The sequence below is a fragment of the Brienomyrus brachyistius genome, unplaced genomic scaffold (assembly GCF_023856365.1).
Source record: "Brienomyrus brachyistius isolate T26 unplaced genomic scaffold, BBRACH_0.4 scaffold39, whole genome shotgun sequence".
Lineage (NCBI taxonomy): Eukaryota > Metazoa > Chordata > Actinopteri > Osteoglossiformes > Mormyridae > Brienomyrus > Brienomyrus brachyistius.
Window position 1 is genome coordinate 618,338 of NW_026042314.1, and position 27,481 is coordinate 645,818.

At 44.8% G+C, this 27,481-nt stretch overlaps 2 protein-coding genes across 4 annotated transcripts in view; one reads left to right on the forward strand and one right to left on the reverse strand.

The window, feature by feature from the left end:
* Positions 1–27,481, reverse strand: part of LOC125722478 (protein NLRC3-like) — a 208,014-nt gene that overhangs the window by 38,679 nt on the left and 141,854 nt on the right. The gene's annotated exons all lie outside the window — the stretch shown is intronic.
* Positions 14,644–22,709, forward strand: LOC125722494 (uncharacterized). Of its 3 annotated transcripts, XR_007386420.1 has the most exons (4): positions 14,644–14,778; positions 16,057–16,240; positions 18,046–18,170; positions 22,666–22,709. XR_007386420.1 is itself a non-coding variant. In XM_048998681.1 (3 exons), exons 1-3 carry the CDS (start codon positions 14,667–14,669, stop codon positions 18,059–18,061), a joined length of 312 nt encoding a protein of 103 aa, XP_048854638.1. In that variant the 5' UTR covers positions 14,644–14,666; the 3' UTR covers positions 18,062–18,231. The 3 variants fall into 3 exon arrangements, 2 of the variants coding, with proteins under 2 accessions (XP_048854638.1, XP_048854637.1); XM_048998681.1 differs by lacking the exon at positions 22,666–22,709 and having other exon boundaries at positions 18,046–18,231; XM_048998680.1 differs by lacking the exons at positions 18,046–18,170; positions 22,666–22,709 and having other exon boundaries at positions 16,057–17,651.

Here is a 27,481-nt window from a genome sequence, read left to right on the forward strand (position 1 = left end):
GTAAAACAGCAGCATTTGTTTCTCAGGAGTCGGTACTATTTTGAGTAAATTTTGTTTGCTGGGCTTTGTGTATCCTGTCTAGTTTTATCCTCTGTTGTCATTATGGACAATAATGTTGTCACAAAGCTAAACATTGGGTGATCATCTAAGACAGAATTCCATGGCACAACATAGGCCTTCATTGTGGATCGTAGCCTGAGGTAGAAGAAAAATGAGAAGCCAGGCAGACTGTATTCTTTTTGAATGTCCTGGAATGTGCGCACAACATTCGCATCAAACGTATTAGAAAATGTGAAAACCCCTTTGGATGACCAGGGGGGACAAACAAAAGCTTTATAGTCTGACAGAAAGTGGAAATTGTTCCATAAAGGAGATTGTTGACCTATTACTTTTTCGGCGTTGTACCATGCAGCTAAGGTGGATGAAAAGATACAACCAAGTTTGTGTCGTGATTTACGAAGACCTACCCCTGGGAAAGGTAAGTCCTGGAGTCTGTGGGGATGCACTATAGCCGATTCAATACCTCTCCACGACACTACACTGCCTGCGTCTGTCCAAGTGCGCATAGCCCTAATTTGAAATGCCCAATGCTAGAGCTTAAAATCAGGGAGGGCGAGGCCACCGTCTGATTTGGTGCGCTGCAAAACTGAGAAGCGTTTCCTGGGTTGTCTGCCGTTCCAAATTAATTTGGATACAATGAAATTCAAATCTTCAAAATAATTTGGAGGTGGTACACATAGAATCATAAAAGACCAAAAGATAAGTGAGTAAAATATTCATTTTGATTGAACGGCATCTTCAGCTAGAGAAAGACGTGGAGACAAAAGGCTGGAGGAGATAAAGACAGTGCAGAAAGAAGACGACGTATGCAGACAAGTGACAAACCACTGTTTCACAGAATGGCCAGAGAGATGTAAGTTAGATCCAGACATTAAACCATACTGGCAGCACAGAATGGATTTTCACCTTGCTCACGACCTTCTCATGAAGGGAGAAGGACTTGTGATACCTCCCCCCTTGAGAGCGGATGTTCTTCAGCGTCTGCATGAAGGTTATCAGGGAATTACAAAATGCCGAGCCAGAGCTACACTGTCAGTATGGTGGCCCGGTATCACAGCACAGATTAGCCAGATGGTGGACAGCTGGGTCCTAAATGGCCAGATCTGCAAGTTTTTCGCAAGCAGGATGAGGAGAGAAGGCGTCAGCAGGCAAAACACTACAACCGCAGACTCCGCTCCAGACCTCTCGCAGAACTGACATCTGGTCAGACAGTTTGGATTACCACAGAAGGGACTGCTGGGAGTCGTCAGACCTGCAGATACTCCTAGACCATATGTGGTAGAGACTGATAAAGGTCATCTTTGGCCTACAGGGACTGTTACTAGGTCAAGTTGACTGGAAAACCACCTGACAGAATGGACTTGTGAACAAAGAGGGAAGTTCAGTAGAAGAGAGAGAGAGAAGGAGGTTGTTGATAGCAGTAATAGAAATTAATGTCAAAAGGTACACAGCACATTTGACTTAAGCTAAAAGGAGGAGGTGTAATAATAGAACTACTGTTCCCATAATGCTCTATTCCCCACAGTGCTTTTGTGCCTTGTATGCAGTATTCCAGTTGTTGTATTAAACACGATCTAACCATGTACTGACAGTCCCATCTGCTCATTATACAGTTTAGTCAGGGTGATGACTGACTGATGACTGATAACTGAGGGGGACAGTTAAGTTACTTTGGTTAGTCTTTATTTATTTATTATTTTTTTATTTTGGGTTATTTCTGTATTTTTTCCCCTTTTTTAAATTTTCTTTAATTACATTTGGTTGTTTGGAGCCTATTGACACTTGATAGAGGGATTTAATGGACAATAAAGAGTGTGCATCCTATCCTATCCTGTAAGGCATTCAAGTTTGTCCATCAGCCCACAGGCCAGCAAGCAAAGGCAGTTTAAAGTTTATAAAAGTTTAGATGAATGCAAGTATTTTCTGGCTGATCATGTACACGGGACTGATTGCTTCCTAATCGTATAGTTTTTATTGTTTATCGTTTTATATGTTTTATCCTGATTAATTCTGCAAGGTTTTTGTGGTTTTTCGACCTCCCAAGAGCAACTTCGATTTCGTTTTGTTTTTAGTTCATACTTGGTTCAGGCAGAAGTTCTTTTGGTAAGTAGTAGTAAATTTATCGGATTTAAAATTTTAAATAAAAATAATAATTAAGTTCCGTTTCAACCCAAGTAACTTATTTTAGTGTACTCGGCACTTTATTGCATTTAACGGTACGCTAATTAATCTTTAAAGTTAAATACGCTATATAAATTTACTGGGCTGGGAGTACGGGGTCATAGTGAGTTAGTTAATTATGGGGCCGGCTCAGTGTTGCGTTTGCAACATGTTTGCCCTTCTGGACGTTAGTGTCCAGTCGGACTTCATCTGCGAGCGATGTAAGCTAGTGGACTCGCTCATGGTCAAGGTTCGCGACCTTGAGGAGCAACCAGCTCTCATCCAATGCAACAGTGAGTTAGAGGAGCAAGTTAATACGCCTTTTAGGGAGAAGGTGTGTACGCCACTAGCCGGGAGGGGGGAGAATGAAGAGCAGAGAGGCTGAGAGAGCTGGGTGACCGTAGGTCGTAGACGCAGGAAAGGGCGTACACACGTTGCAGAGGCGGCATCACCTGAGGTGACTGTGTCGAACAGGTTTCAGGTTCTTCCAGCTTTAGAGCCGGAACGGACTGGGGAGGCAGGTGGGCCCTTGGGCACTGAGGAGCCCCCTCCCCCCAGGAAGAGGGAGGTTGTGGTAGTGGGGGATTCCATTATTAGGGGAGTAGACAGTTATGTGTGCACGCGTGATAGAGGGTCCCGTACGGTGTCTTGCCTGCCTGGGGCCCAGGTAGGAGACCTTCCAGATCGTGTGGATAAGCTTTTGGCCCCAGCTGGGGTGGATCCAGTTGTCGTGGTGCATGTTGGCACCAACGACATAGGCAAGGGTAGAAGGGCTGTTCTGCAGGATAAATTTATAGAAGTTGCCAATAAGCTTAGAAGCAGAACGTCCACGGTGGTATTCTCTGAAATACTCCCCGTGCCACGTGCAAGTCAGGCTAAGTTAGCTGAGATAAGGAAATTAAATGCGTGGCTAAAAGGATGGTGTAGGAAAGAGGGGTTTAGGTTTATGGGGCATTGGAGGACCTTCTGGAACAGGTGGGACCTGTTCAAGCCGGATGGGTTGCACCTGAACCAGAGGGGAACCAGTGTATTGGGGAGGCGTATGTGTAGAGTAGTTGAGGAATGTTTAAACTAGGGACTGGGGGGGCAGGGAGGTTAGTTAACTATGTCAGTGGGGGGAAACGGAAAGCCCCAAATAATCATATTGTAAGTGGGCACCGTAATAGGCCTACCCTTTGTTGTCTGTATTTAAACGCCAGAAGTATTAGGAATAAAATTCATGATTTAGAGGCTTTTATCTCATCGGACTCTTATGATATTATAGGAATAACTGAAACGTGGTTGAGTGAAAAGGATGGACAAGAATATAATATGGATGGTTACACGTTGTTCCGTAAGGATCATATAGGAAAAAAGGGAGGTGGTGTTGCAGTATATGTCAAGGAAAACTTGCAGGCAAGGGAACTTATTGATATAAATAAAACTACGGAAGCAATATGGGTAAAATTAGATGCTAAAAACTCAAATAGCCTAATTGTCGGTGTTTGTTACAGAACACCTAATATAGCTGCTGAGGAAAGCAGATTGTTATACAGTGATATTAGGACTATGAGCAATAAAAATGATGTGGTAGTTATGGGTGATTTTAATCTACCAGGAATGCAGTGGGACATTGTCACTGGCTCTTCAGAAAATGAACTGGAGATGGTGGAATTAGTACAGGATTGTTTTTTTACTCAGTTTGTTAACACCCCTACCAGGGGAGATGCCATTCTTGATCTTGTTCTCTCTAATAACCAGGACAGGATTGGTAAATTAGACGTTTTAGAACCACTTCACAGTAGCGATCATAACATGGTCAAATTTGAGGTTAAGTTTAGTGTTCGAAGAGCTAAGTGTGACACCCGCTCCGTCCGCTCCTCGTGTGTGCCACGCCCCCTAATTACCCACGTGTGATTTCCTGATCGTGCCCAGTCGTGTCTTGTTTCCTGCTGCCTTGTTTCATGTATTTAAGTTCCTGATTTGTACTAACCCGTGTCTGTCATTGATGTTAGTTGGCGTCTTCTGTTCCCTGCCCCGTTATCCGTAATAAACCCCTTGTTTGCCCTGATTACGGCTTGTCTGCCCGTTTCTGCCTGCTCGCCCGCACGATCGCCGCTCTGCCCGCGATCGAGCGTGACAGAATGACAGACCACAACAAAGCTGCATACATCTCCGAGGAGGAGTACTTCCGCCTCGGAGAACAGGTAGCGTACTGGAGATCCCAACCCGGTATCACTGAGGATCGTCCAGCGTGGAGCCTTGTCCGCTGGTGTGAGAGGACCCTCGGGGAGCTAGCCCTCGACCTAGAAGCCCGCTTGGCCGAGGTGCTGCGCAAGGGTCTCCAGCGGATAGCTCAGCTCCGGACCCAGCGCTCAGTCGCTCCCAGCGAGCGGGGACCAGTCCTTCCGCCGTCCGCATTGGCGGACGTAGCTCCACCTCCCGCCGCTACCAAAAGCCGGAGGAGGAGACGGAAGGAACCGGCGATCGCCCCGACGATCGCCTTGAGGGCATGTGCCCTCATCCCGGCGGCCCTCCCGGAGGAGGATCGGGAGGTCTCCCCAATCGCCCGGATGGTCCCTAGCTCTGCTAAGCTGTCTCCCCAGGCAGCTTTTCCTGTCCGGAGAGCACCGGTCCCGGCTACGCCGTCGGAACGGCCGCCGCTGCCGGCGGACCCCGCTCCCGTGCAGCCGCCATTGCCGGCGGACCCAGCTCCCGTGCAGCCGCCATTGCCGGCGGACCCAGCTCCCGTGCAGCCGCCGCTGCCTGCGCAGCCGCCTTCGCCCCCTTCGCTGCCTGCGCAGCCCCCTTCGCTGCCTGCGCAGCCCCCTTCGCCTGCTGCAGCTCCAGGGCAGGCGCCCCCACTGAAGCCACCTGCAGCTCCAGGGCAGGCGCCCCCACTGCAGCCACCTGCTGCAGCTCCCGGGCAGGCGCCCCCACTGCAGCAACCTGCAGCAGCTCCCGGGCAGGCGCCCCCACTGCAGCAACCTGCAGCTCCCGGGCAGGCGCCCCCACTGCAGCAACCTGCAGCTCCCGGGCAGGCGCCCCCACTGCAGCAACCTGCAGCTCCCGGGCAGGCGCCCCCACTGCAGCCCGCTCCTGTTCCTGACCGCGCTCCTGTTCCTGACCGCGCTCCTGTTCCTGCAAAGGTGCCCCCACTGCAGCCGCCTGCTGCAGCTCCCGGGCAGGCGCCCCCACTGCAGCAACCTGCAGCTCCCGGGCAGGCGCCCCCACTGCAGCAACCTGCAGCTCCCGGGCAGGCGCCCCCACTGCAGCAACCTGCAGCTCCCGGGCAGGCGCCCCCACTGCAGCCAGCTCCAGTTCCTGACCGCGCTCCAGTTCCTGACCGCGCTCCAGTTCCTGACCGCGCTCCAGTTCCCGGGCCGGCGCCCCCACTGCAGCCGCCTGCTGCAGCTCCCGGGCCGGCGCCCCCTCTGCAGCCAGCTCCTGTTCCTGACCGCGCTCCTGTTCCTGTCCCGGCGCCCCCTCCGCCTGCAGCAGCTCCCGAGGCGCCCCGAATGACTTTACTGCCTGTCCCTGGCCCCGCTCCTGTAACCCCTTGTCCCTCGTCCCGGCCACGTCGACCCCGACCTAGGGTCGGCTTGTCTGTGTCCCGCAAGGGGAGGGGACACAGACGCAGGGCTGGGGTCCCGCCCGCCCTGCCCCCTGGCTCGCCCTGCCTCGCCTGCGCTGGGGCTCGGTTGGCGCCTGCGGTTCCTGGCCCTCCGGGTCGGCTGTCGCCTGCGGGTCCCTCTCCGATGCCTCGTCGCCCTGCCTCGCTCCCCCCTCCGGTGCCTGGTCGGTCGCCTGGGGGTTCCCCGACGGCGGCTCCTCGGTTGCCTGCGGGGCCCCTACCTCCGGCCCTCCGCCGGACGTCGCCGCCTGCTGCGGCTCCCCCCTCCTCCGGGCCTTCGCCGTGGGCCCCTCCTGCTCCCTCGTCCCCTTCCCCGGTGCTCCCTCCTGCTTCCTCCCTGGCCCCTCCGCGGGTCCCTCGCCCTGCCTCCTCGGCCCCTCCGAGGTCCCCTCCGGCTCCGGCCTCCCGGCCGCCTGCGGCCCCTCCGGCTGCCTCCCGTCGCCCGCTGGGGCTCCCTCGGGCTCCCCTTCCTTCCTCCTCCTTCTCTCCCTTCTTTCCTGTCTCTGTCCCGCCTGTCTTTGTTCCTCCTCCTGCCTTTGTCCCGCCGTCCTCTGTTCCTGGTTTCCCGTCGTTCCCTCCCGTCACTCCCGCTCCTTTTGTTCCGCCTGTTCCCTCTGTTTCTCCCTTCCTTGTCTGTCTGTCTGCCTTTCCTGTCCTGTGTCATGTCTTGTCCTGGCTTCTGCCTCTGTGTCAGTTTTGCCTGTCTGTCTTGTTCCCTGTTCCCCATTGATTTTTTTGCTCTTGTCTTTCCGGTCCTGTTCTGCCTCATCCCGTCCGTCGCCCCCTTCCTTGGCGCGCCCGGTGTAGCGCACCTTTGGGGGGGGGTTCTGTGACGCCCGCTCCGTCCGCTCCTCGTGTGTGCCACGCCCCCTAATTACCCACGTGTGATTTCCTGATCGTGCCCAGTCGTGTCTTGTTTCCTGCTGCCTTGTTTCATGTATTTAAGTTCCTGATTTGTACTAACCCGTGTCTGTCATTGATGTTAGTTGGCGTCTTCTGTTCCCTGCCCCGTTATCCGTAATAAACCCCTTGTTTGCCCTGATTACGGCTTGTCTGCCCGTTTCTGCCTGCTCGCCCGCACGATCGCCGCTCTGCCCGCGATCGAGCGTGACACTAAGTCCAAATCAAAAATATATAATGTTAGGAAGGCTGACTTTAAGTGTATGAGACTAAAACTAGAAACTGTGAACTGGATGGAGTTAAATAACAAAACTGTTGAAGAGGCCTGGGAATTTTTTAAAAGCACATTATTGCAAGTGCAAGAGGACTTCATACCTGTTTCCAGCAAGAATAAATCTAGGAAATTGAAACCTAGGTGGTTTACTAGGGAAATAAAGTATAAAGTAAGGAGGAAAGGGGCTTTGTTCCAGCAATGGAAAATAACTGATGATGACAGAATTAAGCAGGAATATCTAAGTCTACAGGCTGAGTTAAAAAATGATATTAGACGAGCTAAAAGAAATGTCGAAAGGATGGTTGCATTGGAAGCTAAGGATGACGTTAAAAGTTTCTTCCAGTATTTTAACTCTAAAAGAGCTCTAAAACCTGAAATTACTAATCTGCAGGATAGTAAGGGTCTTATAATAGTAAACGACATTGATATAGTAAATTAGTTCAATGATAGTTTTGCACGGGTATTCACTGTTGAGGACCTTAGTAATTTACCAGTTATTACCTATCCAGCATTGTCTATAGCTAATATATATATAACTGAAGCAGATGTTTTGCAAAGCCTAGCTAAGCTCAAAATAAATAAATCACAGGGCCCTGATGGCATCTTACCTATAGTGTTAAAAGAGATGAGGGATATTATTTGCCGACCCTTAACTTTACTGTTTCAAAAATCCTTATCTGAAGGTGTGGTACCTTCTGATTGGAAGCACGCCTTCATAACGCCTATTTTCAAAAAAGGGGATAGAAGTAATTTGTCTAACTATAGGCCAATCAGTCTAACTTGTATAACTGGTAAAGTTATGGAGGCTATAATCAAAGAGAAAATGGTAGATTACCTGGACTCCAATAACATTTTGCGGGATAGCCAGCATGGATTTAGGAGCGGTAGATCCTGTTTAACAAATCTGTTGGAGTTTTTTGAGGAAGCTACTCAGGAAGTTGATGATAAGAAGGCCTATGATGTCATCTACTTAGATTTCCAAAAGGCTTTTGATGTTGTCCCCCACAAGAGGCTCCTACTTAAACTCAAAGCGACAGGTATTTTAGGTACCGTAGCGACCTGGATTGATAACTGGTTAACAGATAGGAAACAGCGAGTAGTTATAAGAGGCACAATGTCACAGTGGGCTTGCGTTCATAGTGGGGTACCGCAGGGTTCGATTTTAGGACCACTATTGTTCCTAATTTACATAAATGATATGGATACCAATATATACAGTAAACTGGTGAAATTTGCAGATGACACCAAGGTGGGTGGTGTAGCAGATACTGAATTAGTGGCTCAGCAGCTACAGCGGGATCTTGATTTAATTAGTGACTGGGCCGATACCTGGCAGATGAAATTTAACGTTGATAAATGTAAGGTACTCCATCTAGGGAGCAGAAATATAAAGTACAGGTATTTCATGGGTGTCACTGAAATAAAGGTAGCTGATCATGAGAAAGACCTTGGTGTGTATGTTGATGCTTCCATGTCCCATTCTCGCCAGTGTGGGGAAGCAATAAAAAAGGCCAATAGGATGTTGGGGTATATCTCCAGGTGTGTGGAGTTTAAGTCAAGGGAGGTAATGCTAAGATTATACAATTCCTTGGTGAGACCTCACCTAGAATATTGTGTGCAGGTTTGGTCACCATATCTTAAAAAGGACATTGTGGCCTTAGAAAAGGTGCAGCGTAGGGCCACAAAAATGATTCCTGGTCTTAGAGGAATGTCATACGAGGAACGGTTACTTGAGCTAAATCTGTTCAGTCTCAAGCAAAGGAGACTGAGGGGGGACATGATCCAGGTATATAAGATTCTAACAGGTTTGGATGCTATTCAACCAAATAGTTACTTCAGCATTAGTTTAAATACACAAACTCGTGGCCATAGGTGGAAATTAGCGGGAGAACATTTCAAGCTGGATTTAAGGAAGCACTTCTTTACACAGCGTGTAGTCAGAGTATGGAATAGCCTTCCTGATAATGTAGTGCAAGCTGAATCCTTGGGTTCCTTTAAATCAGAGCTAGATAAGATTTTAACGACTCTGAGCTATAAGTTTAGTTCTCCCCAAGCGAGCTTGATGGGCCGAATGGCCTCCTCTCGTTTGTATAGTTCTTATGTTCTTATGTTCTTATGTATAATGACAGACAGACAATATGTAAATCAATTTTGAAATCAGCCTATGGCTGGGCAATATTGTACAATAGTAAAGTTTTTTTCATAGGAAATGATATTGATAATTATCACGATATAATTTTATTCTACATTTTTACTTAAAATTCACATAATTGCGTTTAAAAAGGCAACGTGAAAATTGAGAAACGTGGAAATTGAATTGACTGCAAACTTAAATCTAAATTTAATAAATCATATATATGATATTTGAATGATGTGTGAATGTGCCCTGCGATGGGCTGGCCCCCCATCCTGGGTTGTTCCCTGCCTCGTGCCCATTGCTTCCGGGATAGGCTCCGGACCCCCCGCAACCCAGTAGGATAAGTGATTTGGAAAATGGATGGATGGATGGATGGATATATATGATATTTGATGTATACACAGGCCTATAGAGGACTCAGACGTCAATCCCTCGCACAGGCCTATAGAGGACTCAGATGTCGGTCCCTCACACGGGCCTATAGAGGACTCAGACGTCAGCCCCCCACACAGGCCTATAGAGGACTCAGACGTCGGCCCCCCACACAGGCCTATAGAGGACTCAGATGTCGGCCCCTCACACAGGCCTATAGAGGACTCAGACGTCAGCCCCCCACACAGGCCTATAGAGGACTCAGACGTCGGCCCCCCACACAGGCCTATAGAGGACTCAGACGTCAGCCCCCCACACAGGCCTATAGAGGACTCAGACGTCGGTCCCCTCACACAGGCCTATAGAGGACTCAGACTTCAGCCCCTCACACAGGCCTATAGAGGACTCAGACGTCAGCCCCCCACACAGGCCTATAGAGGACTCAGACGTCGGCCCCCCACACAGGCCTATAGAGGACTCAGACATCGGTCCCCTCACACAGGCCTATAGAGGACTCAGACGTCAGCCCCCCACACAGGCCTATAGAGGACTCAGACGTCGGCCCCTCACACGGGCCTATAGGGGACTCAGACGTCGGTCCCCTCACACGGGCCTATAGAGGACTCAGACGTCAGCCCCCCACACAGGCCTATAGAGGACTCAGACAACAGCTCCTCACACAGGCCTATAGAGGACTCAGACATCAGCCCCCCACACAGGCCTATAGAGGACTCAGACGTCAGCCCCCCACACAGGCCTATAGAGGACTCAGACGTCGGCCCCTCACACAGGCCTATAGAGGACTCAGACGTCGGCCCCCCACACAGGCCTATAGAGGACTCAGACGTCGGTCCCCTCACACAGGCCTATAGAGGACTCAGACGTCAGCCCCTCACACAGGCCTATAGAGGACTCAGACGTCAGCCCCTCACACAGGCCTATAGAGGACTCAGACGTCGGCCCCCCACACAGGCCTATAGAGGACTCAGACGTCGGCCCCTCACACAGGCCTATAGAGGACTCAGACGTCAGCCCCCCACACAGGCCTATAGAGGACTCAGACGTCGGCCCCTCACACAGGCCTATAGAGGACTCAGACGTCAGCCCCTCACACAGGCCTATAGAGGACTCAGACGTCAGCCCCCCACACAGGCCTATAGAGGACTCAGACGTCAGCCCCCCACACAGGCCTATAGAGGACTCAGACGTCAGCCCCTCACACAGGCCTATAGAGGACTCAGACTTCAACCCCTCACACAGGCCTATAGAGGACTCAGACGTCAGCCCCCCACACAGGCCTATAGAGGACTCAGATGTCATTCCGCTGGATGCATTAGAGAACCAGAGCATACCTCTGGCAGATACGTGGTGGCTGTGTGGTCAGGAGGGAGGATTGAGGCCTCCTCTCCCCAATAATTGTGGAGGCCTCTGCACTAGGGGGATGTTAGCTAGCCAGGTGGATATTGACAAACAGCCCTCTAGGTCCCACAGGTTTGTTACGAGCTGCGAAGATGATCCCAGTGTGTATATAGATGCCATATGCCAGCCGAGGGGCATTCCAGAGAAATATAAGGTGAGAAGTGAGATAGCTGCAGGGTTTGAATCAATATTAATTTGGCCTACTGTTAAGAAAAATGTGGAATGGATACATTATTTGTATTATAATCAGCAGAGGTTTACCAACTATACTCAGGAGGCACTCGCATCTCTGGGGGAGCAGCTTCAGGCCACCAGTCTGATGGCATGACAGAACAGGATGTCCCTGGATTGGCTCCTGGCAGAGATAGGGGGAGTGTGTGTGCTGTTCGGGGATCAGTGCTGTACATTTATTCCCAATAATACAGCCCTGGATGTTTCATTTACTGAGGGTATGAGAAAGTTGCAGGGGTTACAGGATGAGATGGCGAGAAATTCGGGACAACATGACGGGTTGTTTGACTAGTGCTATAATATGTGGGGTAGTTGGCAGTAAGCCCTTATGAAAGCACTCTGTGTGCGTGCTGTGTTCATTCTTGCTTTGCTACTAATCTTTTGTTGTGTACTTCCTCTTGTTCGCTCCCTAGTGGGAAGAGCGCTGTCTCAGCAGGCGACTATAGCTGCAATGTTTAGAGTGGTGGGAGGACCGTTTGGAGCGGCAACCTCCTGGACCAACACGGAAACGGATGGCGACATAGACACCTTGGATACGCTCCTGCCCATAGCTGAAGTTCGGCCGTACCGCCTGTGAATACTCCATGTTGGAAACGCTGCAGCCTGCCTGCCGCCCACGACACCTGGGACTTTCCTGCTCATGACAGAGTGCCTGTTATAGTAATCTACAGTGTTATCAGTTAACCTTTCAGTTATCTTTGCATTAGCCGTATATGTTTATGTAATGAGCTTGTGGTAGGTGATGTACTCCTGGTAGATTATGTATTCCTGATAATATATGCAATGTATCCTGGGGAGTTCATTGCTGTTGGTTGATTCTGAGTGTTGATAGTTTGTGAGCCATGTCAGCCATGGACCCCGAAGGGGGGCCGCGCCTGTGGCGGGCTGGGAGTGGAATTTCCCTAGATCTTAGGGTTTTAGCCCTCCCTCCTAGGCTGGATGGACAGAATTGTGTGTGGGACTCTTTAGAATCCCAAAGGGGGGAAATATATGGGATATTATTTAGCACTATACAATGTAGAATATAATCATTACGGTATTATTAAAAAGCATGCCAAATACCCGTGATGTAATCATTACAATGTAATCATTATAATGTAATCAACACAATGTAATCAATTGAGTATGTATTTGCACCTTGTATTAGCCTCAAATGTTCTGTTAGCTACTTTATGTTAGCCCTGAATGCATGAATATCCACCTTTATTAGTGTTATGCTTTATTATTATGTTGAAGGACAAATATATTATCAACCCTCTAATTAGACAATGTGCAACAGGCTCACCAAAAGTTCACGGCTGAGCATTTTTAAAAAAGCAAGTGGAGATGGTCGCACCACCATTACGTTCGGCTGAGGGACCAAACAGTAAAAGAATTGATGGACAAACTTATCACCTAGGGGTGTGGATTGATGTAAAAAACAATGATTGTGAATGGTTGAAGGAATGATGATGCTTAAGTGACGAGATATTGTTAAATGATAAGAACTTGTATAAAAATAGGTATAAAACAGTACTGGACACACTTTAAGTGTCCGGCCTTGGTTGTAACTTAATTGTTGCAATAAAGACTGAATTTGGATCTACACCAGCGGCTTCTGACTTCTGATTTAGCAGGGAATGAAAAACCACAAAACTAACATTTTGCCTTTTTCCCCATCTGTAACTGTTATTATGTTATTATCATTTAGAACTGAATATCCATACTCCCTTTTAATCTCATGCATCTTTTTTATCATTCCCCAGACTTTACTAATGTCAGTTTCCCGTCCTACTGAATTACAGAAGGACCTCCAAAACTCCCTCTTTGCTCATTTAACTACCCTCCTTACGTTAGCCTGCAACTTTTTGTACTCAATCAAATTCTGAAAGTTGTGAGTACTTTTTAACATTGTAAAAGCTTTGTTCCGAGACTTAACTGCAGTATCACATTCCTTTGTTTACTATGAGATCTTTGGTTAGTCTGCTTTGCTGCCTCTAGAATTACTGCATCATGGTTAGATTTCTTTTGTCCGACATAAAGCCGGCCCTGCAAAACGTCACCTAACGTCACCAAGTCACATGGTACAAAAACCTACAAGACGATCGTGACAGATCGTGCAGCACGTGCAGAGAGCAAGTAAGATCGTGCAGCACCTTTCAGCCGGCGTAACTGTAAATGTCGCTACTATGTGCCCCTGGCTTATTTTGTAAATGTCTCGTAAATGTTCTTGTTTGTTTTGTTAATCTTAATGGTCACTGGTCAGCTATTACTTCTGTTGTAATTTAAAGCTTCAATAACAAAAATAATAAAAAAACCTCTCAGCCGGCTGCACAAACTGGAACTGCCTCCGTGACACAACTTTGCCCTTATTGGCTGAACAATTTTAGTCACACGCATGACGTTTGTATCTCTGGAAGTTCCGATACGTTATCTGCTATTTCTCCCGAAAAGCCTGTAAAGAAGTAAAGTTTCAATAAATGCTCTAATAGTACACATAAGTTAATCATTTATTTATTGTTAGTTACTGTAATGTTGCGCTGGTTTATGTGTTTAATCGTCTAGTCTGTGAAGAAGGCATTCAAGTAAGAATTGCATTGTATTCTGTGCATGACAATAAAAACTTTGAATCCTTGAAATAAATGTATTTGATCTTTTTCCTGGCAGCTATCTTTTCACTGCTAGCACTTTGGATCAGGAGTTGGTTATTGCAGAAGAGGTAATGTGCATGCAGGTGATATTTGTATAGATGTATCTACACCCTTTTGGAAGTGCGGCCATCTCAGTCAGGTCTCGCACTACGAGGAGTAGAAGTTGTCTAGTTTGGCTGCTGTCAGTTTATATTACAAGTTTATATTACAGTTTATATTATTATATTACACTCCTGCAGCCGCCGGCAGATGGCGCTCCCCCTCACGTCAGCTGCAGTCAGACCTAAGTGAAGTCGAACGCACCCAATGGCTCCTCCCCATTCCCAATTATCAAAAAACCCACTAATTGAATGGGTCGCGTAATTATCGCTATGAATTCTGGGAGTCTGTGCAACTTCAAGACCGCAGCTCTCGTGTTAATTATAACAAGGAAGGAATATTATTCTATATTTTTAATGGCGACCGAATGATTGATTGATATAATGTAGTGTTTCATTCTATATCCTGTTTTGATTAGATATCGACATTTCGTAAACATTCGATATACAATTAAACCATAATTGGTCCGTCTTGTTTCTTTGTCACCCAGAAACTTTACAACTGTGTTGTGAGCGGATTTTCAGCGCTTATATGTTTTTAAACTTGTCTTACAATTTTGTGGTACTTCTACGTTTCTGCGCTTTTGTAAATGTAGATCGTATGTTTCGTCATTTGATTAAAGCGTTTGAAGACTTTGCAGCGCGCTGACACCAATCGGCCACCGTAGCTTAACAACCGAATCATAACAATTCTTTTCCGTTTAGAGTTTTCATTTGAACATTTAAAGCAGCTCAGACTTGCAGTTTATCAGCAAGAGAGAAGACGCGAAAGATGTCCATCGTGAAAACCACCGTGAATCTCCAGAGGATTGACTGGCTGCTGCCGAAAGGTGCAGTCAGTGTGCGGATCGCCCCGGAATACATCCCCGGTCCAGTTGGCCGAGGTAAGGATGGCAAAATGATGCCCAGACTAACTCAGCACTTAAAGAGTTAAAGTCAGAATATGCTTGACTAGTCTTCTTGAATCTTCTGTTCTATTATCTTGTTTTAGAAGTACATGTCTAAATAATAAAGTAGTTCACCTTTAGCTTTAATATACGGGAGTCTTTTTGCATGTCTACTGCATTATATAATGAAATCAGTAAAATCTGTGGCTGTGCTGTGTTTAAACATCAGAGAAAATCATCATGAAGTGGTAAAGTAACAGCTGAATATGTCCTAATATACGGTGTTTCCCCGAAAATAAGACAGGGTCTTATATTAATTTTTGCTCCAAATGACGCGTTACGGCTTATATTAAGGTAGTATTTTCCCAAGTATAACATGCTACAGTATATTTACCGGTATTCATGAAAAAAATCCACATTTATTCAAACACAGACATCATGTCATCTTCTAACAGTATCTTTCCATGTAAACAATTTGACGGTGAATTTATTCATGAACAAAATTCTGCTGTATACTGCATATGTTTATTCAAATATAGTCGTAATGTCATGTTCTTCTGGAACATCATCGTAAATCTCCAAGTTCCAAATTCCGTCCTGAATATCTCGCAACTCAATTTCCTGTAGAACCAGTGTCCCCAATCTCTCATGTTTAGCAATAACTCTGTCCTTAAATGAGCGCCTCTTGTCCATGTAGCCTTCTCGTAGTATAACCGCATCTCATTCTAGTTACCGTACAATCCATGGGACAATAACTAGGGCTTATATTACGGGCTTCTTGAAAAATCATGTTAGATCTTATTTGCTGGGAAACGCGGTAGAAATCAGAAAAAGCATAAATCTTAGTTTGGTACCTTGAGAGTGAATAAATAATGCAACTTATGGAAAGTGTAAGATATGTAAAGGATTTGACTTAATAGTCAGTTGTTGATGCCAGCATTTGGATTGAGTGGGCTGCTATATTTGATGCACATGAACCTTTCCAGTGTTGTTTTTCGCTGTTGTTCTGCGTATCAGGGAATCTGTGCACAAACTGGCTTGTTTTTATAGGTCAGGTTCCCCTGCTGAAACGCAGACGGCCCAAGTCAAGACCAGCGCATAAGTTTCCCAAGCGTGTGTTTCCTGTATCCAATAAAGACTGCAGAATTTTTCTTAGTGTGCAATACCGACTGCCAAGTGTGATATCTGTGATGGTTGTGATGTAGTGTTGTTGTACAGTGACATAATGTTTCATTTAAATTAAATATGCTGTCCCCTGTCTTTATAATCCCAAAGGACAAACCAGTTCCAGTGATGCTGGCCGTCGGAAGAAGTGCCGCACCAGGCCGCCGGCAGCCAGCTCCCTGACCACGTCTGCCTCTCCTGGATCTGCTGCCATCCCGGTGGCAACCAGCAGGGGTCAGCAGGGCACAGGCCGCCGTAGAAATACGGCGGGAGGCCGGTCAGGGCGAAGAAGGAGGTATGACCAACAGAAGGGGTTAGAGCCTAAGCCCAGCTCACCAACCTTCTCCTCCTCTTCATTTTTATTTTCGTCTTCAGCCCCCTCCTCTTTTGTTTCATCCCCATTTCTTTTTATGGGCTCCTCTGTTTTATCCCCACACTTAGTCACACCTGTAAGCCCAGCTCCACATCCATATTCAGCTCCAGGCCTGGTTCATCTGACCCATCTGCTTCAGGCTCCAGCACAGGCTGTAGCCGCCTCATCTCACCTGGAAAAATTCTATTGGTTGTATAACTATTATGTAACCAAGTACTCTAAAATGACCTATGACGCCAAGTGCTTTACTGAGTACTGGTGTCAGGAGTTTTGGAACAGACATTTAAATGAAATTAACTTAGCGAAACAGGGGAAGAATGAGGATAATGAGGGTACTCATTCATCCAAGAGGCGTAGGATTGATGAAGATGAGTTCATCTTTCCTATTGATGCACTGGAGCAGCTAAGTACCATGCCCAGGGCTCAGGAGATGGGTGTGGAAATGGGCTATCAGTCAGATGCACATAGCTACATTTCCCTGTAGATTCAGCACATAATTACACGAGAGTTGTCATACATACTTAGGATAAGATAAAATTAGGATATGTTACCATGTAGTTCTATAGCATAAGGTACTATAGGATAAGCTTAAGATAGGATAAGGTTAAGATAGTCTTAACTTGTATGCCATTTTATGTTTTACAAAGACATGATAAATTACCATAAGTTTAGGATAAGATTATATGAGATAACATAGTATAAGAATAAGATAGGATTGCATAGCATAAGATAAGAAAGATAGGATAAGATAACATAGAATAAAATTAAGATTGTATAACATAGGATTAGATTAATTATAAATAAAGCAGCCCTCCTTAGAGGGGGGGGTGGTGGAGGGAATATTTAAGAAATAAAAATAGGATCAGTTAACATAAGGTAAAGATAAGATTGTATAACATAGGATTAGATTAATTATAAATAAAGTAGTCCTCCTTAGAGGGGGGGTGGTGGAGGGAATATTTAAGAAATAAAAATAGGATCAGTTAACATAAGGTAAAGATAAGATTGTATAACATAGGATTAGATTAATTATAAATAAAGTAGTCCTCCTTAGAGGGGGGGTGGTGGAGGGAATATTTAAGAAATAAAAATAGGATCAGTTAACATAAGGTAAAGATAAGATTGTATAACATAGGATTAGATTAATTATAAATAAAGCAGTCCTCAGAGGGGGGGTGGTGGAGGGGATATTTAAGAAATAAAAATAGGATCAGTTAACATAAGGTTAAGATAAGATTGTATAACATAGGATTAGATTAATTGTAAATAAAGCAGTCCTCCTCAGAGGGGGGGTGGTGGAGGGAATATTTAAGAAATAAAAATAGGATCAGTTAACATAAGGTTAAGATAAGATTGTATAACATAGGATTAGATTAATTGTAAATAAAGCAGTCCTCCTCAGAGGGGGGGTGGTGGAGGGAATATTTAAGAAATAAAAATAGGATCAGTTAACATAAGGTTAAGATTAGATTGAATAACATAGGGCTACAGTGAAGAAATCAAAAATTTCAAGGCAGCATGAAGGTAACGCACAATCAGGGATGTGCAATTTCTGAGGCATGTATTCAAAAAAAGTATTTTAATTGTGTTTTATGATTCATATTTGAGTTCATGAAATAAAATGTTTTTTTCTACAGACTTTGATCAGTGTTTTTGTATTTTGTAAAATATGAGAAATACTGTATGCATGGTAATGTCAGGTGTGCAAAATGTTTGTGCTAACAAAGGACACAGAGCCCCTAGAAGGGCACAGAGCCCCAGGGAACTTCCAAGCAGCAGAGCAGATTCCAACAACCGAGGATCAAAGGAAAGAAAAGATACTGGCAGGAAGAAGATGATCTTGTGGCCAAAGGTTAAAAATGTAGAAGTTTGGAGAACAAATGTGTTACAAATGAAATATTATTTGAAATGTGCTACAGCTTAATCATTCTATCATACATCCATCCATCCATTTTCCAAACCGCTAATCCTACTGGGTCGCGGGGGGTCCGGAGCCTATCCCGGAAGCAATGGGCACAAGGCAGGGAGCAACCCAGTATGGGGGGCCAGCCCATCGCAGGGCACACTCACACACCATTCACACCTACAGGCAATTTTTTAGCAACTCCAATTAGCCTCAGCATGTTTTTGGACTGTGGGGGGAAACCAGCGTACCCGGAGGAAACCCCACGACGACATGGGGAGAACATGCAAACTCCACACACATGTAACCCAGGCGGAGACTCAAACCTGGGTCCCAGAGGTGTGAGGCAACAGTGCTAACCACTGCACCACCATGCCGGCCCACAAATTTAAACAAATTCATTTTAAATAACTTTAATCTCAGAGCCAATTGCCATGTGCCCACAAATATTTCAATTATTATTGTTTATGATTATAAATGCCGAATACATTACTGGAGCCTTCGATTTAGCATACACAGTGCCCTCTACAGGATTCTGTCGAAACAGCATCTCTCAACCTCGTTCACAAGATTTGTCTTTTTCACAAAACGTTTTTCTTTGTAAATCCCAAAATCTTCCTATAAATGTATGTATGAATGCTTCTCGTCTTTTTCAGTCACACGAAGCCTTTATAAATGAGCTCCCCGATTAATCTGTTTACATGAAAACATCTTAATTGCGTTAAGGCATGTAAACGTAGCCACCTAACGAAAGGTAACCACGTGACTTAGCAGACTGCATGTTCCTCATCTCCTCTGTATGGACCATAGAGCTGTGTATCGGAGAGTCTGACAACACGCTACGTTTCAAGATACAGGCATTACAATTCAATGCGCTGCTCTATTTTGCCATTCTTTTTTTAAAAAATCTGCTTTTAGAAAAACATGGCACATTATAGAGAGCACACCACCAAATGGATGAAATCTGAGTAAAAACATTTGATTTTTAACGCAATCAGAATAAAGGGGTCTGCATTTATCACTGTCCCTGTAACAATCCTGCGTCGTAGCACTACAGCTATTTCGGATTCAGCCAACGAATAACGTTGCTAGTCAGCAGCCTTGTGCAAGCTACTGAAAATTACTAATTACCAATTACTGCATATAAAAGTAATTATAATAAGGGTGGGATTCGACCGTGTGTCTGCCTGGGGGGTCGCCGGCCAGGATCGCCAGCAGTTTGGACGTGTGGTTGGTCATCAATGTGCTGCATCAGCGTCTGCTCCCTCTGCCTGACCTGCCCTGTATAATTACATAATCAAGGAAAATAACAGTGGGCTAAAGGTTGCATAGTGATCACAGTAACATCGCGTCGATGTTGAAATACATGGTGCAAACAAAAGTAGTGGAATTACACTGACGAGTTGCTACCAACACTGCTAGGCAGCTAGGTTTGCTAATGCTAACGTTAGCAGCGCACCCATATGCTACTTCCTCTCGCAAGATAAGGCAGCGTTACTGTCACTGTGTAAATACAATGAGATCTCTTTGGAGCAAGCCTGTCGATACCATGTTAAGTGTAAAACCACAAGTAAAATACCTAGAAAAATAATAGAAATATAGATGGTGCTGAACCATGGTGAACAGTGGAGTCATAACAGAGGCTGTGCGTTGTGTTCAGTCATCTTTCACTGTAAATCACACATGGGTTCACAATCTTTTGTGTCTGCTCTGAATCCCTCAGGGCTGGAGTGAAAACTCCATTCACACTAACATGGTGCCAAGGGGTATTGGGTAGTCATGATTCTATCCTTTTTGGATGCAATTTGTTTTACTGATTTAAATAAGTTTAAAAAAATTTCCAAATATAAGGATAGCTCATTGTATCCAAAGGGATGTGCCAAGCTTGCAGTGTTGATGTGCTGCCACCTTCTGGGAAAATGATGAACTGATTTTCAGATTAAGAACATGTATGGTTTTCTGGTATCAGGTGAGAACTGTTCATGCTGCGAACCTATGCTTATGGGTTAGGGTTAAGCTTGGGTCTAGAGCTCAGGGTACTTCCAGGCTTGGAGGCCTAGGGTAAGGTCTCTCTTTCCCCATGTAAGCATTTAATGATGATCCAGCACCAGGGCTTGGGTAAGTCACCACGAGTTGGGAGCCTCATTCCCCAGGTAAAGGATGAACGATGTCCATCCATCCATCCAGGTAATGCTAATACTTGAAAGTAAATAGCATAATCATACAATGATAAGAAAGAGAATAAGGCAAAAACATTTCTTGAAATTTGGCCTGAGGGTGGTGCTAGAGTGATGGATGGATTGAACCCAAATTTGGTATGAATAGTTGGAACTGACCTCTATCGATGTGCCAAATTTCAAAAAAGTTGCCAATCAGCTCTATGGGCTGCCATAGACTCCCATGGCAAAAAGCATAATAATAGTGAAAACTACTAAAAACTATAGGTATCCTAATAATAATAGACTGTCATCTCTAAATTGCCCACAGTGTGTGAGTGAGTGCATTCCCTGCAATGGACTGGCATCCCATCCAAAAGTATACCATTGTGTCCTATGCTACCTGGGATAAGCTACAGGCCCTCGTCTCCAGGATATGTGGTACGAGGATGGATGAATAATAATCATGTTTATTTCAATTTCAATTATTGGCAAATATAAACATGTACCAAGGATAATAGCAATAAATACAGTATGCCAAAATAAATGCTAAAGGAGAATCCTGCAATTCCTGCCCCAGTCCTGGGTCTGGGGAGTTTATTCTCACTGAGATTGCATAGGATTCCTCTGGCTGCTGTTTTTCTCCCGTACACGTGAAGTGCTACTTCTTCATTGCTCACATGTGAGCCAGTATGTGAGCCCTGATCCGGGCTACCATCCCACCCAAGGCATTTCCATTGTATGCTGCTTCCTGCAGTCCTGCAGTGGATAAAACTAAAGGACAATGGTTTGTTGATTTATAGCACATGTATTATTATATTTTATATTGTTCAAATACACATTACTCAGTAATAACTTAGTAACTACTCAAGTACAAATGATGAACAAATACACTAACTTATGATTAAGAATGAACGAACGTGGGATCAGTATATAACTAATACTTTCTGGTTAATTAATAAATTAAGTAAGAGTGTACTACTTCAGGGGCGGCATGGTGGTGCTCTCATGCCCGGCTCGTACGATCCTCGTGTGTGCCACGCCCCCTGATTACTCACGTGTGCTTCCCTGATCTTGCCCAGCTGTGTCCACTTATTTTCGCCCAGTCTCGTCTATTTCAGTCCATGACTTGCCTTAATTTCTGGTCTGTCATTGATGTTAGTTAGTCTTAGTGCTGTCTGCTCCGTCCCGATCCCGAATAAATCCCTGTTTTCCCCGTACTCCGCCTGCTTGCCTGCTTCCTGCCCACTTGTCAGCCTGTGCGCACTACCCGCTTTAACCAGCGAACTCTGACAGGTGCACTGGTTAGCTCTGTTGCCTCACACCTCTGGGACCCGGGTTCGAGTCTCCGCCTGAGTCACATGTGTGTGGAGTTTGCATGTTCTCCCCATGTCGTCGTGGGGTTTCCCCCCACAGTCCAAAAACATGCTGAGGCTAACTGGAGTTGCTAAATTGCCCGTAGGTGTGTGTGTGAGAGTGAATGGTGTGTGAGTGTGCCCTGCGACGGGCTGGCCCCTCATCCTGGGTTGTTCCCTGCCTTGTGCACATTGCTTCCGGGATAGGCTCCGGACCCCCCGCGACCCAGTAGGATAAGCGGTTTGGAAAATAGATGGATGGATGTACTACGACATTATTTGTGCCCCCTCAAGTAAAGTGTTGCTCCTAACTCATCTGGTCTTTTTATATGTTGTTAAAACATACTGAATTAATCCCTGCAAGAATTTCTTTGAGGGGGTTAGAGAGAAAATGCAGGAGACTGAATCCAGGACCTCAGCTATATCTTTTTTAAGTGTTTATGTGTAAACAGTCAAGACTTAACTATATGGGCTCATATTAAAATTAAAAATTCATGGCAAAGTGTTACTCCATTTTGAACAATATGAGCAGAGTATGCACAACCTTTTTATGTGAGACACAGCTATATGCACTATATATTTGTGCTTCCCCTAGACTTCCTGAGACCTTAAATAGTGTGACATTTGCAATAGCGAAAGCCTTCGTTTTAAAGATGACTTTTCATGTTTTCACTTGAAATCATGTGGAAAGATCACATCTCCACCCACAAAGCTCTTTCATATTTCCTGCGAGCCTGCTGCAGTGGGCTCTTGGGCAGGCAATATTGTATGTTACAGACCAATAAAGGAGGATCACTGTTTGAGTGTACTATTATAGCACTTGAATTATATTACTTATTATCCTCAGTCTTGATAGAATGGTAGACTTCATTGATAAGGACCTACAGTGGTCTGTCAGTAAACCTACAGCTTGGACCACTACCTTAATTTCAGATCAGGTCAGGTCAGGTCAGGTTGGGGAGATTGCACTGGAATAGGGTAGTAGGGACCTTGCGAGCTGGATCACCCTCAGGGAATCATGCCACATGGTCATAGTGCTGTACCTGACACTTACAATGCAGGTAACCTGACTCACGCGGGACTCCCTGAGCAACCACTCATTTGACACGAAGTCAAACCAGTGGTACCCAAGGATTCTCCGAAGAGACACAGTACCAAAGGAGTCCAGTCTTCATCTCTGGTCACTGGATAACGTCCATGTCTAGCAGCCACACAGCAAAATAAGGAGCACCAGGAGACCTTCACCGTCTTACAAAAATATCAGGAGTGCCACAGACCCCATTCCAGCGACTACATGACCCCCATGCTCTCCCAATCCATCTACTGACATGATAGGAAGAGGCACGAGAGACATGAATGTCACTGCTGAGGTAAGTGATCCTCTCAAGGTTGACATTCTCTCTTTTTCTGAACTACATTTCACTGTAAACAGTACATCTACTGTAGATTCCCATTCATATTCCATTACTGCTTCTCCAGTACAGGGAACTGCTGTGCTGGGAGCTTACAACAGGACCCAAGGTACCCAGAGTAGTATACACACAGTCATAGTTCACACAGTCTGTTGATGGAAACTAGTGAACTTGCAACATTATACTGATTTTTTGTCAGGGTCAGAACTGAACTCACAGCTCCGTAACTGTGGGGCCATGGTGTTACTCACTGAGCAAAACAAGCTCATGTCTGGATGTCTGCAAAGACCCCTATGAAGAGAAACAGAGAGGACCCTGTAACTTTGCCAGGATTAGGGTTAACAGGGTCCTGCCCAGGGGCGATTTTAGCCCATTTTTGGGGGCTGCTTCAGTACCCCCAAAATGAATAAAAGCACCCCCAAAGATTTCTAAAGATTTCTAACTTTTTTTGACAGTTCATGCTGTTTATGTGAGACAGTATTAAAATATGAAAAATCATTCAGATGTAATATTTCAATAACTAGTATAGATACCCCCCCCAGCCCCGAAAAATGGTTCGTTCCAGCTTCACTCTCCGCTACTCTGACTGGCTCCAGCGCTCCTTCCAGAGCAATGGTGGCTGAGACCCATTGCAGCAGTGGTGTGAGTACTTGGCTTAAAACAGGACATGTTAGCTGCATTTAACCTTCAGTAACTCTTTCTTTATATAGTTAGGTAGTAGGAGTCTGACCATGTCTCTTATTAGCTGAAAAACATTACCTTCACAGGTAAACTGCAGTGTTGAAAACACGTTTTCTGACGATGTTTGCTACCCTACAATCCGCCCTACTCTGTAGGAAAATCAGCAACATTTTGACCGTCCTGTTGCTCCCATTGAAATTTATATAGCCTAAATCTACAAACTTAAATTGCCAACCGTTTCACCAGTCCTCTTTGAAATGGAACGAGAGAAGCTGGTTATTTTTTCATGTTCCGAATATTAAACCTAAGGTAGCTAACTGACTGGATGCCCATTAACTTTATAACTTCTGGTGCGTGTGTGTGTGTGTGTGTGTGTGTGTGTGTGTATTTTGCACAGAAAGACAGCCAGGTTCATAATGGATATAAGGAAGTTTTTTCAAAAAAAGGACGGGCATTCAGATAAAAGGAGAAGATCATGATCTGTCAATCAAGAATAATGTTGGATCAGTGTTTAAATAGTCATATATTTTATTAAATGCACACGTGGTTTGGTTATTTGCCTTTTGATTGAAAGTACACTGAGAGAAGAGTTTTTTTATTAGTGATGTCAATAGCATTTTTTTATATTAATGTAATTTCTTTATCTATTTGAATACTATCTATTTGTGTATGATTGTCAGTTCAAAGAGGGAGAGAGGAAAGAGCAGATAGTGAGGAGAAAGTACAAGGTCAGGAAGAACCAGGTAAGAAAACAAACAGGGAATAGTCAGTGACAGGCAAAACAGAAACTGTTAAACTGACAGAAAAAGATCCTAATTTTACTCATACAATCTGGAAGTTGTGTTCTCTCTATATTAAAGCTGCTATACAGAATCTGCAAAACAAACTGTGTTGAAGCAGTTTGTGCCTCTTTAACAATATTCCAACATAACATTATTATCATTAATTGGGCAGAATAAAATTAATGATATATTTTTCTTTGGTTCAGCCACAAATCTACAAAACCTCAGCCAATAGTAGGTAGGTCAACTTTTGGACCATCTAGTCTGTATGACTGCCGCAGTACGTGCCCCCCACAGTTGCATTAAGTCAGAATGAGCATCCTAAGAACGTGAAAATTTAGCAGGCTGACATTGAAACAAGAAGAAAAGGGAAGACAATGCTTAGTATATTCGAAATATGAATTTAGTATACTTTAGGTATTTTAATTCAAAGTTTTGTACCTTATTGATTGAATTGTACATGTTTGAAGTATTTTTATTTTCAAAAGATGCTTATATCTTTCCTCCAAGTACCACAATGGGGAGCTCACGTACCAGGTACCACAGTTTGAGAACCATGATCTTATATCATTAGACTTCATTCTGAAATGTAAACAGGACACCTTCATTACATTTTCCTATTTATCGATCTGATTTACTGTTTGGTTAATCTCATTACACAAGGAGGCGAAGAACAGGGAGAGACTCTGAGAAAGCAGACCAGGGAACAAGATGAGGAGAGGCAGAAAGAACCAACCAGGGAAAGAGATGAGGAGGGACAGACAGGGCAGAGTTCCAGTCAGCAATCCAAAGATGTTCAAGATATGGCTCTTGATTTGGGGGATAAGACTACTGGTCCTAAACAGGTAAAACTGTCCCAGTACCCTCTCACTCAGTTTGGCACACAAAAAAGATCCTTCCAAGAAAACTGGTTCAAAAGCTTTAAATGGTTAGAATATTCTTCCAAAAAAAATGCTGCTTTCTGCTACGCTTGTCGAGTCTTTGACAAAAGTCTTAGGTATGACACATTAGTGAACGATGGAGTCAGTAATTGGCAAAAGGCACTGAGCAAGTTTCAAAAACATGAATCCACTCAGTCACACAAGGACAGTGTAGTTTGTTGGAACAGCTACAAAGCAAGTCTGTCACAAGGCAATATTGTGGAACAGATAGAGGCAGCAAGTGCCGCAGAAGTAAGTGAAAGAAGGGAGTACCTAGAACGTATTGTGGCAGTGACCTGCTTTTTGGGGAAGCAAGGAATATCATTTAGAGGTCATGATGAAACAGAAGAGAGTGACAATAAAGGGAATTTCTGTGAGTGCATAAAACTTTTGGAAAAGTTTGATCCATTCTTGCAGAGGTACACACCCCCATGAAACACAACATACATCTCTTGTAGTAGTCAGAATGAGATGATTGAATGTTGTTCACAAGAGGTAACTGCAGCTATTGTTCATGAGATGACGGAATCACAGATGTATGCCATTATGGCTGATGAGGCCAGAGATGGAAAGACAGAACAGTTGGCTTTTGCAACTGTCAAACACACGCTGGGCATGCCAGGTTCGTTCAGTAACGGCTGTGCTTAACAACTTCCATGCCATAATTGAGTGCCTCTCCACTATCAACACACCTATTGCGGTGGGATTAAAGGCAAAACTCAGTAAATTCTCCTCAGTGTATTTGCTGATTGTTTTCAAGGATCTACTGTCTGTAACCGCATGTTTACACAGATACCTACAAAAGGAGACCATAGATATTGCCCAGGCACAGACATATAAAGATGCAGTGGTTGAGACTCTGAAGCAGAAGCGCAGTGATGCCACTGCTACTGATATTCATGCAAGGACAAAGGCTTTGTGTGAGGCAAACCAGGTAGCTGTTTTGGAGCAGTCTTCTGGACAGAGGCAGAAATGAAAGAAAATGGATGGATTTGTTGTTGAATCAACCTGTGGGGCAGGCAGTGAAGTCTGTGGCTCTTCTATTTCTTAAAAGGAAATTGTTGTTTCCTTGTCTGGACAGAATGATCTCTGAACTTGAGAAGCGTTTTTCTGGTGTTAGTCAGGAATTGCTTAATGGGATTCAGGCCTGTAGTCCAACCTCAAACCAATTCTGGTCTGAGCCTCATTTGTCAGCCCTGGCACTGCATTAGCATATTGAACTTCAGTTAGAGGAAGTTGCAGTTGCCAAAAACTTTTTGAAGCTCCAGAGTGAGGCTGGTGCCATTCCAGATATGTTAACATTATACAAACTTCTGGATAAGAAGATCTTCCCCACACTGAAAACTGTTATTCAGGTTGCCCTAACAATCCCAGTTAGCAGCTGTAGCTGTGAGAGATCTTTCAGTGTCTTGCGTCGGCTCCATACCTGGCTGAGAAGGACCATGGGTCAAAGCAGACTCCAGCACCTGGCTGTGATGTCAGTTGAGAAGGAGATGCTTGAGAGAGTTGACCACCAAAAAGTGACAGACAGATTTGCCAGCCACAAGGTGAGGCGACATAGGTTAAAATAAAAAAACAAATCTGCAGAGTCATAGTAGTATCTGCAGTAAAGATCTTTTCATACATTGCATACATTGTACCATAGGCAAAGTTGCCAACATCTTTATAATTTTTTTATTAATATTTTGTACATTTGTGTATTTCACACTGTTCTATTTTTTGAGGGTATTTTTTATGTATCTGTATTATATTATTCATTCACATTAAAAGTGAATCCCTGTCCAAAAAATGCACTCCGTTTACTTTTTACTCACTATTAGCATCATTCATTACTCTCCTCCAGTAATTAAGGTTAGGATATGTATTTTTTTTATTCCAATCCATTCTTCTTTTGCAGTCGTGGTCTTTTGCAGCATTTTTAAAAAAACCTTTATCAAATTTGATGGTCCTGTTA

What these genes read in the sequence shown, in the direction of transcription:
- LOC125722494 (XM_048998680.1), top strand. Translation starts at nt 14,667, where the DNA reads ATGTCCATCGTGAAAACCACCGTGAATCTCCAGAGGATTGACTGGCTG. An exon ending in CCCCGGTCCAGTTGGCCGAG is followed by an intron (nt 14,779 to 16,056) that starts GTAAGGATGGCA and finishes ATAATCCCAAAG; the next exon opens with GACAAACCAGTTCCAGTGAT.